This window comes from Nerophis ophidion, linkage group LG23 (assembly GCF_033978795.1).
Source record: "Nerophis ophidion isolate RoL-2023_Sa linkage group LG23, RoL_Noph_v1.0, whole genome shotgun sequence".
Lineage (NCBI taxonomy): Eukaryota > Metazoa > Chordata > Actinopteri > Syngnathiformes > Syngnathidae > Nerophis > Nerophis ophidion.
In genome coordinates, this window is record NC_084633.1 from 8,795,462 (window position 1) to 8,808,524 (window position 13,063).

A 13,063-nucleotide genomic window follows, 5' to 3' on the forward strand; every position below is an offset into this window, starting at 1 on the left:
ACATGTAAAGCTCACTTTATTAAGTTATTCCTCATCCACGAATCCCTCAAATTCTTCTTCTTCAGTGTCCGAATTAAACATGCCACAAGAGGTCTCGCAACTACGGTAATCAGCCGTCTACCTTATTTTCCTCCGTGGAAGAAGCGCGCGGTGCGTGCTGGGATATATGACTGCAGGAGGCGTGCCGAGTTTTAACTGAAGGCGATCAGTCACACAGTAGAAGACGGGAATAGAGCAGCAGCGAAATAATTTAACATTAACAGCAGCGACACTGACTCGTGTAATGACGACTTCGACGAGACGGAGCCGGGCATTTTGGATGCCGTATTCGACCAACTGTTTGATTCGAACACTAAAGAAGAAGAATTTGAGGGATTCATGGATGAGGAATAACTTAATAAAGTGAGCTTTACATGTTTATTTTGTGTGTTGTGTGGTGGAGTGCCATCTCCGGGTTGGGGAGGAGTTCAAGTACCTAGGAGTCTTGTTCACGAGTGGGGGAAGAGTGGATCGTGAGATTGACAGGCGGATCGGTGCGGCGTCTTCAGTAATGCAGACGTTGTATCGATCCGTTGTGGTGAAGAAGGAGCTGAGCCGGAAGGCAAAGCTCTCAATTTACCGGTCGATCTACGTTCCCATCCTCACCTATGGTCATGAGCTTTGGGTCATGACCGAAAGGATAAGATCACGGGTACAAGCGGCCGAAATGAGTTTCCTCCGCCGGATGGCGGGGCTCTCCCTTAGAGATAGGGTGAGAAGCTCTGCCATCCAGGAGGAGCTCAACGTAAATCCGCTGCTCCTCCACATCGAGAGGAGCCAGATGAGGTGGTTCGGGCATCTGCTCAGGATGCCACCCGAACGCCTCCCTAGGGATGTGTTTAGGGCACGTCCAGCTGGTAGGAGGCCACGGGGAAGACCCAGGACACGTTGGGAAGACTATGTCTCCTGGCTGGCCTGGGAACGCCTCGGGATCCCCCGGGAAGAGCTAGACGAAGTGGCTGGAGATAGGGAAGTCTGGGCTTCCCTACTTAGGCTGTTGCCCCCGCGACCCGACCTCGGATAAGCGGAAGATGATGGATGGATGGTGTTGTGTGACATTACCGTTTGAGCAACGTTGAGTTATTGATATATTATTGCTTTGCACTATTTCGTGTGTTACTATATTTTGGTTGCACTAACGTTTGATTTACTGTAACAGTATCAGACCGTTTTTTACGTGTTTATTAAATTGGGGTAAATAATAAAACAACTGTTTATTCATTTTGGGGGTGAACAGAGTTGTCAGAACGCTGGTTTTTAATCTATAATAAAGTTTGACTGACCTATCTGACTGTTTGGTTGACATTCTCTTTAGCGCAGCTCCATCTAATGGATGCATAACGTAACCCCAGCCTCTACTGTAGCATCTATTCCAGGGGTAGGGAACCTATGGCTCTAGAGCCAGATGTGGCTCTTTTGATGACTGCACCTGGCTCTCAGATAAATCTTAGCTGACATTGCTTAACACGATAAGTAATTAATAATTCAGCTGGTAATCACAGTGTCAAAAATAATGTTAAAAATACAAACCATTCTCATTTATTTTCATCCATCTTTCCGGTTTCTACCGCACCTGTTCAAGAAGTCGCCTTTAATGGTAAGAAGTGTTTTATTTATTTTTGGTTAGCATCAGAATGATAATGTTATTAAAAAGAATAAGAGACATATTATACTATACTATACTAGAAATATATATCAATCCATCCCATCGTTATAGCAATATAATATAATATATCTGTAGGAGCCATTTTAGGCATCCTTATTTTTGTGTTGGCATTACTTTCTTTTGTCACTAGGTAGCGGGCTTTTTGGTTTAGGAGTGCAGGGTTGAAGGCATAAATAGGAGCACAGGTGAGCTGATTAGGAAGGACTCAGGTGTGGGAGCACAAACCGTTCTTATCACAACAGCAGACAACAACACACAGCAACAGGCAGGAAAGACAGGAGAACATATGGCACCATGTCACTGCAATAATCCATGGTATTTTTCATTCACCCTGCAAGTTAATTAATAAATATGCATTAACTGGATTTCTGACTGGACCTCACTTCAATGCAATGTTTGCTGCTGCGTAGGATCACTTCCTCAAACCTGTTGAGTAGTGTCAATAAATTTGAACATTTAAAGGTGAAGATTGCCACTACAATATCTGTATATATTATATACTGTATATAATATATGTAAATATTACATATCATATATATTATATTTTATATTGCTACTATGGTACATTTTTTCTTCTAGTTTATACCTGCATTATCCTTTCCATCATTACCCTTTCCATCCTTTGTAACTGAGCGACTGTGTGGAACAATTTCCCCTGTGGATCAATAATTGCATTTTATTATCCTTTGTTATACACTTGCAGGGTTTGCATGAATTCCAAGAGGGTGTATGTCTTGCAGAACACTGGCTCAAATGTATTATTCATTAAGATGTTAATATTTATTAAAATATCAATTATGTAATAATTGATTGTCTATCCACAGTGCAAAGTTGCTTCTTAGGTGCTAATCCTCACCACCCTAACATAAAACAAATTTTCAAGTACCATTATGGGGGGCTAGATAAAGATGAATGGCTAAACATGCTACACACACTGAGCAGGACGACACAAGAAGCTAAAGCTGCAATGTAAAGTCAGACAATCGATACCGTGTATCAGTGTATAAACCAGACCTGGGCAAATTCAGTCCCGGGGGCCACATGCCGCCCGTTAAGCTTTTCAATCTGGCCCGCCGGACATTCCCAAATCTTTTTTTTTTTAGGTCTTTAGGATCGAAATTGTATCCGCCATTAGGATGTACAGTGATGTTTTCTATTGACCGTAAGTCTTGAACTACAGAAGAGAATTTCAATGGTTGAAATCTGCGCTTTTGCATGATATACTAGTTACTACGTTCATCTCATTAGTTATTATGGTAATGTAAGTCACAGCAGCTCAGACGAGGCACCAAGCAGTGTGGGCGGGGAGCGTTTCCACAGAGTGTTTTAAGAGTGAAATGTGGTTGTCACGGACAGACGCAGAAGGAGATTTTTACAACAAAGTTCTAAAGCTTAGTGATATATCAGTTGTATCAGATTATAGGTGTGGGGTGTTTTTTTACCCTTCGCCTTCATATTTCGCTGTGTTTGTTGCATTTTTGTTACGTTTCGCTTGATTGTAAAATATGTGGATGGAGAGGGGGTGTGACATTCATATGTTCTCAATATTCAGTGTTTTATCCTTCATAGTTAATATTGTAAATCCTACATTCTTTATTTTCATGTCCATTCTGGGTGTCTCATTCAGTAAAAAAAAAGTTTTTTAAGGCGGTCTGTCATAACTTTTTTAGCATTCAGACATTATTGTGAGGATTTGTTATAGCCTTCCTAAAAATAGATATACCGGCCCACCAGACACATTTTTTCTCTTCATTTGGCCGCCGAAGTAAAATAATTGCCCAGGCATTTTATAAACAATACTACAGTGATTACATTGTTATTTTTATTTTTATTGTTCTTTGTACTACGAAAACATGTTTGGTCGTTTTTGTTATTGTTTACAAACTCATGAAATAAGTCTGAAAACAATCAAGTTGGGCACTCTTAAGTCGAGCTCGCACTTTGTTAAACAACATTTAAAAATGGACAGCCTCCTGATAAACAACAAATGGTACTTGCTGCAGTTATGCACTATGTCACAAAATATTGCATTTGTATGGATCCACACAATACCTACTGCTACTGTTATGTACAGTATTAGTGCTGTCAAATGATGAATTTGTACAATCAGATTAATCTTTTGTGATTTTTGTGATTATTTGCAGTGAATTACTTGCTCACATAATTCAAATTCATGTAAGAAAAGGCTCCAATATTTGAACACAAATGCTGTTTTATTGTCAGAATGTCACATGAAAAACTTATTTGACTAAAACTCTGTAACAGTGTGAATTCTGCAATAATTTTGCAAAAACGAGGTTCTGATGGATACCAATAATGATAATAAAGTACTGAACGCAGCCATAAACATAACTCAAAGTGCATTTATGTCTGCATTTACTCTTCTTTTAACCAGTTGCCTAGGCAAACAAGCGTGTAGACATTTTAGATGACAGTGCTGATCTCTTCTGGAAAAAATATATAAATTACAATAAAAAATGTTTGTATTAATACATTTTTAATGCAATTCTTAACATGTTTATTTTGACTGTATGATAATAGTATTTGCTCGACCTTGGATTAGGGCTGTAGAATTATCGGATTAAACATAAATTACATATTTAGGTCAGGCAGGTGCTTTTATTTTTGCGTGAGCTAGATCCTCGTTCTTGAATTAAAGATCCTGTTTTTGTCTCTTACAAGCCTGAAGGACTCTCTGGAGGCGTACATGATGCGCAAAGACCTGGACTTTCCTCCTGACCTGGAGAAACACTTCCCGTCTGAGATCTTCCTTTGTCACTGTGTGGAAACCTGGAAGTTCATCAACGCCATCAAGCAAGAGCGCAGCCGAAGGCAAATAGGATGAGAGGGAACGGCTTTTCTACTTTAAGTCTGCCTTGTCACATGATCATGTTTACATTATTCATGGGCCAAACATTTTGAAGTGCAATGGATGGCTGACAGACTTCTAAAAATGTAGTAGTAGAAACCATTTTCAATCTTTTTCTATTTTCTTCACTATAGTCTTATATACTGCACCAATGATGTGATGTTCCATGGAAGCTGAAGAAAAGTGTTATCTGTACTGTAGCCTTACTTGGTTCAATTGCACAAGTTGCCTTGCTGTATTATATATAATGTGCCTTCTTAATACAGCATCCTTAAGCTTATTTTTTCAGTATCCTGCCTTGTAACTTTTATAATGACACCACAGAGGCCCCCAGGTTCGGTTGAAACCCTGAGAGACGAAGATTCTTGCAGAAAATCCCTAAAAAGACAAGAAAGCTCCTGTTGAATAGAGGAACTTGGACCACGGTAAACACATTGGCAGATCCTTGCATTGCCATTTTACCCTTGCTAGCAAACATAGAACACTGGAGCCCAAAAATTGTGATTTACATAACTGTATACTTGCCAACTCTTTCGGGAGACTCCCGAAATTCAGGCGGAGCTGGAGGGGGCGTGGCCTCCAGCTCCGCGGACCTGAGTGACGTGTCGACAGCATGTTTTCACGTCCGCTTTTCCACAATATAAACAGAGGGCCTGCCCAATGACGTTACAACTGTAGAATGATCGAGGAGTGAGTTCTTGGTTTCCTATGTGGGTTTATTGTTAGGCAGTTTGATTAACATTTTCGTCTACCATAAAGTAGTTTGTCTGCCGTAAACAGAAATGTTGTGACACTCTTAAACAGGACAATACTGCCATCTACTGTACATAGAATGGAATATAATGTAGAATAGAATGTACTTTATTGATCCCTGGGGGAAATTCTGCACCACAGTTCACTCATAAACAATGATAATAATAAATAATATAATATATTATATACAATATATGAATAATATAAATATATGAATAATATAAATCTACATATATTCTACATTTAAGTGCAGTCAAGGAACATATGCATTATACAGTCTGATGGCTGTCGATATGAAGGACCTCCTGTGTCGTTCCGTGTTACATTTTGGGAGTCTGACTCTCCGCAGGGTCCGAGTGTAGTGGGTGCTATGTGTTGTCCATAATGGCTAGGAGTTTTGCTAGACTACTTATCTCTGACACCACCGCCAGAGAGTCTAGCTGTGCATGCATATGGTTAGAAAAATAGTGACAGAGAATATGGACAATTCAACCCTGAAAACAATGACTAGATCAGTGTTATGTGTGTGTATATGTGTAAATAAATTAACACTGAAATTCAAATATTTCTTTTATTTATATATATATATATATATTAGGTGTGGGCATATATATATATTAGGTGCGGGCAAATTAATGCGTTAATTACGAGTTCAATCTATTAACGCCGACAATTATTTTATCGCACATTTGCGTATGTTGTTTACATGCTTTTATTTTGTTAACGCCTTTTCTTAACAAGATGGCGTCGCCCGCGGCGTCGTGGGGCTCTTGGTAAAGATGGAACATTTGGCAAAAATACCGGACAATTCTGCAAATTTCATGGCTGGCTTACAGCGTGGTCACTCCGGGATCACTTACGACCGCCAGACAATTCTGAATGTGGATAGATCGGGCCGTTTTGGACTGAATGACACGTTCTTGCTAGACCGGTTAGCTAGTAGGGGAATACTTTGCCGGCTACATCCAGCAGCTTGTGAAGCAGCGGAGTATTTGTGTTGTCTGTCTATTTATGAATCATGCAGACAAGGAGTGTTTGCTGAGTTCTTAAGGTTTGCTACCATGAATTGATTAACGTGGACCCCGACTTAAACAAGTTGAAAAACTTATTCGGGTGTTACCATTTAGTGGTCAATTGTACGGAATATGTGCTGTACTGTGCAATCTACTAATAAAAGTATCAATCAATCAATCAATCAATCAATGCTTTCAGAGCGTGCATATCACAACATACAAGATGACGTCATGGCGACACAACCTATACCGGCCTACCGCGCATGCTCGTCACTCCTGTTGCATGCTGGGTAGGGTAGTTCTTTTTTCCCCTGGCTCATAACATCACCATATAGTACCATGTATATGATGCGTTCAGTTTATCAAAGCACCAAGCAAACAATCGGAAAATTCCCATCATATCAATTCCTAGATATGGTCATAATTATTTTAAGTGCACTACGCAGAATAAACACAACATTATTAATATTGCTACTACGGATAATTTGATCAAAAATTCCCTAAAACAGCCCACTACCTATAATATAGGTTTTTTAAACATAAGATCCCTGATAAAAAAAAATGTTCCTGCTGTTACCTCAGAAATTGCCTGTTCAGATGTTATGATTGTGGCTCAGAGATTTGTATGTAGATTATATCTATTTTCCATAACAAACAGGATAACTTAAATACCCTGGCAGTAGCAATAAGCTTAAATGTTTGTATTTACATTTTTTGAGTTGATTTTCATAAAATATGCTATTTAACTGCTACTGTTTAACAAGGACTGATTTAAATTGTGTTTGCACAACAAATGTTTTGGCGCTTTTGTTCATGTGGGAGAATATTCCAATAAAGGTGCACTACACACTACTTTTGAATTCATTATTGGGCTTTGCGTATACAATGGAGTTAATCGCGATTAATTGGAGAAATAGTGCGATTAACTTCGATTAAAATTGTTAATCGTTGCCCAGCCCTAATATACATATTTATGAAATACTTGACCCTTAACCACGCCCCCCACACCCCATTTCCCGAAATCGGAGGTCTCAAGGTTGGCAGGTGTGCTAACTACATTTATAGACCCTCTTTAGGGGGTTCCGGGCAGCCCACAAAGAGGAAAAAAAATACGAGTCAATATATATTGACATGTATTTTTTTAAATATATTTCTACTGTCTAAAAATGTCAGACTAGTGTATATATAATACGACAAGCACCATTCTAGTTAGCGCGTTAATGTTAGCATTCTTGATTGATTGATTGATTGATTGATTGAGACTTTTATTAGTAGGTTGCACAGTACAGTACATATTCCGTTGTGTCCTGGGCATGAGGTTAAAGTGCAAACGGCAGTGAAGGCTCCTCTATGGCATGGGTCGGCAACCTTTGCCACTTAAAGAGCCATTTTGACCCGTTTCACAAAATAAAGAAAACAATGGGAGACACAAAACTCATTTGAAATTTGAAATGAAATAACACTGCATACAGTTTTTTTGTTTTGTTTTGTGCTATGTACAAACCAGGGGTCTCAGACACGCGGGCCGCACTAACGTTACATTTTCCTATTAAGGTGTGGGCCGCGTGTCTGAGATTTATATGAGATTTATATGAATGCCGCTTGACAGCATCACACTTGCCAACCTTCCTAATGTTTCCGGGAGAGTGTCGAATTTCAGAGCATCTATTCTCGCAAATGTCTGCTGGATTTCACCCTGACAACAATATTAAGGTGACGCTATGATGGCGAAACCTTTAGCGCCCCGTACAACCTGTGCTAACAGCTTGCCAGCCCAGTCACATGTTGATTGTGGTTACTGCAGACACACGTAAGTGACTGCAAGGCATACTTGGTCAACAGCCATACGGGTCACACTGAGGGTGCCCGTTTGAACAACTTTAACACTCTTACTAATATGCGCCACACTGTGAACCCACACCAAACAAGAATGACAAACACATTTCGGGAGAACATCCGCACTGTAACACAACATAAACACAACGGAACACATACCCAGAATCCCATGCATCCCTAACTCTTCCGGGCTACATTATACACCCCCGCTACCACCAACCCCCCCCCCCCCCCGTGCGTCGGTTAAGGTGGGCGTGGTTGGGGGACGGAGTTTGGTTGTAGCGGGGGTGTATAGTGTAGCCCGGAAGAGTTAGGGATGCATGGGATTCTGGGTATTTGTTCTGTTGTGTTACAATACGGATGTTCTCCCGAAATGTGTTTGTCATTCTTGTTTGGTGTGGGTTCACAGTGTGGCGCAAGTGTTAAAGTTGTTTATATCACAACCATCAGTGTAACCTGTGTAGCTGGTGACCAAGTATGCCTCGCAGCCGATGATGTGTGCTAGCTAGCAGGGGTCGCATGCTACATGTGACCGGCCGGCACGCAGATAACATGGTGTGACGATATGTTTTAGGGAACGTTAAAAGCCTTGTCACCACGACACAACCTTAAATGCGGGTGAAAACTGGAGAATGTTAGCCAAGGGAGATTTCTGGAAAAGGCACTGAAATCCTTTCAACCTCCCGGGAAAAATCTTGAGGGTCAGTAAGTATGCGGCTGAGCCACATCAGAGTGATCAAAGAGCCGCATGCGGCTCCGGAGCCGTGGGTGGCCGACCCCTGCTCTATGGGGTCTTGGGGCACTAGGAGGTTAACTAGGCCAGTGGTTCTCAACATTTTTTCAGAGATGTATCCCCTAATCAGAGCAAACATTTTTGGTTGAAAAAAGGAGAAAGAAGTGAAATACAGCACTATGTCATCCGTTTCTGATTTATCATCAATCAATGTTTATTTATATAGCCCTAAATCACAAGTGCCTCAAAGGGCTGCACAAACCACAACAACATCCTCGGTAGGGCCCACATAAGGGCAAGAAAAACTCACCCCAGTGGGACGTCAACAATGATGACCATGAGAAAACTTGGAGAGGGCCGCATATGTGGGCAACCACCCCTGCTGGTGGCCATGATTGTAAACAATGCTCAGATGTGAGGAGCTCCACAACCCGTGACGTCACGCGCATATCGTCTGCTACTTCCGGTACAGGCAAGGCTAGACTGTGATTGACTTCTGCATTAATGTTAGCATTTGAAAACATTTTACTAACAAGGTATGTGAAGCTTTCTACATTTCAAGAGACACTTCTATCTTTCAAGCTTGTGGTTGCAGGATGATGTCCTTCAAAGGCCTACTGAAATGAGATTTTCTTATTTAAACGGGGATAGCAGGTCCATTCTATGTGTCATACTTGATCATTTCGCGATATTGCCACATTTTTGCTGAAGGGATTTAGTGGAGCGCATCGACGATAAAGTCCGCAACTTTTGGTCGCTAACAGAGGTGGGTAGTAACGCGCTACATTTACTCCGTTACATTTACTTGAGTAACTTTTGGGATAAATTGTACTTCTAAGAGTAGTTTTTATGCAACATACTTTTACTTTTACTTGAATATATTTATAGAGAAGAAACACTACTTTTATTCCGCTCCATTTATCTACATTCAGCTCGTTACTCGCTACTTTTTTTATCGATCTATTAATGTTTGTTTTGGTTAATGACAGAGCTTCAAAGTAAAATCTACGCATGCCTGCGTTTCACCAATCACATGCAGTCACTGGTGACGTTGGACCAATCAAACAGAGCCAGGCGGTCACATGACCCGACTTAAACAAGTTGAAAAACGTATTGGGGTGTTACCATTTAGTGGTCAATTGTACGGAATATGTACTGAACTGTGCAATCTAATAATAAAAGTTTCAATCAATCAAAAGTGTAAAGGAAAAAAGACACTTTTTATTTCAACCGTACTTCCCGTCAAAAGCCTAAAGACTGATCGCACAGTTCCTGTCTTCACAATAAAAGCGCCGCTACATCGCGCCTGCGCTAACAAAATAAGAGTCTCCGAAAGCCAGCACTAACAAGCGAGCAAGCTACGGAGTTTGCCGCCAATGTATTTATTGTAAAGTGTATAAAAACGAATATGGAAGCTGGACAGATAAGATGCCAAAAACCAACGACTTTCATGTGGTATTAGACAGAAAATAACTTTTTTTCTCCTCCATTTGAAAACGTGGACGTCTGATTCCAATCAATGCAAGTCATCAGAATCAGGTAATACACCAACTTATATTCTTGTCTTCATGAAAGATACGAATCTATATGTTAAACATGCATGTATATTCATTAAAACACCTTCAACATGTGAACAAAAACGGTAAAATAAATAAATCTAAAATATATTCTGTATATATAAATGTATGTATATATATATACATATATATATATATATATATATATATATATATATATGATATGTGTGTGTATAAATGATATGTGTGTGTATGTATATGTATATATGAGGTAGATCACCTCGACTTGGTCATTTACTAAGTAATTGATAAACGTTAAACTTATTGGGGTGTTACCATTTAGTGGTCAATTGTATGGAATATGTACTGTACTGTGCAATCTAATAATACAAGTTTTAATCAACCAATCAATCAATCAAATCCATGAATGCCTACTGAGGCTATGGTGCTATTGTGGCTCAATGTGCCATTTTTAAAATTTTATTTTAATGTAGTATTATTTAATATATATTATTGTTTTAGTTGCTTAAGAGATATTCCTGGCTCTGAATTTGCTCATTGCTATTTTTATGTTTTTGTGCATTATTTGTTGCCGTAATCATTAAACAGGTTACTCATCAGTTACTCAGTACTTGAGTAGTTTTTTCACAACATACTTTTTACTTTTACTCAATTAAATATTTGGGTGACTACTCCTTACTTTTACTTGAGTAATAAATCTCTAAAGTAACAGTACTCTTACTTGAGTACAATTTCTGGCTACTCTACCCACCTCTGATCACAGAATCAGGCAAGCTGCTGCAGCCTTTGGAAAGCTTAAGACTCAAGTGTTCCAAAATCATGACATCAGACTAGATACAAAAATCAAAGTGCTATAACAACTTTGCTATATGGTTCAGGGGTGTGGACAGCATATCAAAGACATATCACAACACTTAAAAGGTTTCAAATAGCAATGTCTACGCCAAATGATGAATATTAAGTAGCAAAATATAAGAACAAACATCAATGTGCTTAAACAGGCCATTTTTTCTAGTGTCGAGAGTACAATTGTTGAATACCAACTATGATGGACAGTACATGTCGTACGGATGAATGACAACAGACTGCCAGAACAGATGTTGTACTGTCAGCTAAATAAAGGAAAAATAAATGTTGGTGGGCAGAGAAAACACTACAAGGATTGCTTAAAGAAGACATTGAAACAATGTGAAATAGATACTACATACTGGGAAGACCTAGCAAAAGACAGAATAACATGGAGAGCTGCAGTCAGTGAAGGAGTGACAAAGTATGAGGAAAAAAGAACATCTATGATACTTAAAAAAAGGAGGAAGAGACTGGAAAGAAGAGTCATACCAAAATGTATATTACCACCTGGTCTTATCTGTCCCATATGCGGCAGAAACTTCAAAGCTCGTATTGGCTTGTACAGTCACCACAGAGCACATCATTCTTAAGGACGATGGACCCCTATTTTCTAACAAGTAGAGGAGCGAGCCAGCAAGCAAAGCAAGCAAGCTTACAGTTAGCTTTTGTCACATATTAAATTACAAGACTCTAAGGTGTACGGCTGGGGAAGTAGAGTAAAAAGTGTTACATTTAGATTAATTAAAAAGTTAGCACTTTAATGTTAGCATGCTATCAATTAGCATGTGTCACATACCAAGTTATAAGACTCTGAGGCAGAGCTCGGCAAATTAAGGCCCGGTGGCTGCATGCGGCCCGTTATTCTTTTCAATCTGGCTTGTCGGATATTCCCAAAAAATGTGTGTAGATTTTAAGATTGAAACAGTAGCTGCCATTATGGTGTGCACTCGTGTTTTCTAATGACCTTAAGTCTTGAACTATACAAAGTTCTGCCTTTTTGCATGATATACTAGTAACTATGGTAATCTAATCAGTTACTATGGTAATCTAAATCACAGCAGCTCAGACAAGTCACTAAGCAGTGTGGGTGGGGTGCATTTCCACAGAGTATTTCCAGAGCAGCCACGCTTAAATGCGGGTGTCAGAGACGTTTTTACAACAAAGTTCTAAAGCCTAGTGATATGTCAGCTATATCAGATTGTAGGTGAGTTTATTTTTTTAACCTTCGCGTTCACATTTCGCTGTGTCTGTTGAATTTTTGTTGATTGTAAAATATGTCGATCGAAAGGGGGTGTGACATTAATACGTTGTCAATATTCAGTGTTTTATCGTTCATAGTTAATATTGTGAACCCCACATTCTTTATTTTCATGTACAAACCCCGTTTCCATATGAGTTGGGAAATTGTGTTAGCTGTAAATATAAACGGAATACAATGATTTGCAAATCCTTTTCAACCCATATTCAATTGAATGCACTACAAAGACAAGATATTTGATGTTCAAACTCATAAACTACATTTTTTTTTACAAATAATAATTAACTTAGAATTTCATGGCTGCAACACGTGCCAGAGTAGTTGGGAAAGGGCATGTTCACCACTGTGTTACATCACATTTTCTTTTAACAACACTCAATAAACGTTTGGGAACTGAGGAAACTAATTGTTGACGCTTTGAAAGTGGAATTCTTTACCATTCTTGTTTGATGTACAGCTTAAGTTGTTCAACAGTCCGGGGTCTTGTTGTTGTATTTTAGGCTTCATAA

General features: G+C 39.4%; 1 protein-coding gene across 3 annotated transcripts in view; it reads left to right on the plus strand.

Moving 5' to 3' along the window:
- Positions 1-4,854, plus strand: part of LOC133541821 (E3 ubiquitin-protein ligase rnf213-alpha-like) — an 88,648-nt gene extending 83,794 nt beyond the window's left edge. For all 3 annotated transcript variants that reach the window (XM_061885444.1, XM_061885445.1, XM_061885446.1), the window contains one exon: positions 4,388-4,854. In XM_061885444.1, coding sequence (XP_061741428.1) covers positions 4,388-4,550 — 163 coding nt within the window. In that variant the 3' untranslated portion in view covers positions 4,551-4,854. The remainder of the gene's footprint in view (positions 1-4,387) is intronic.
- The last annotated feature ends 8,209 nt before the right edge of the window (positions 4,855-13,063 follow it).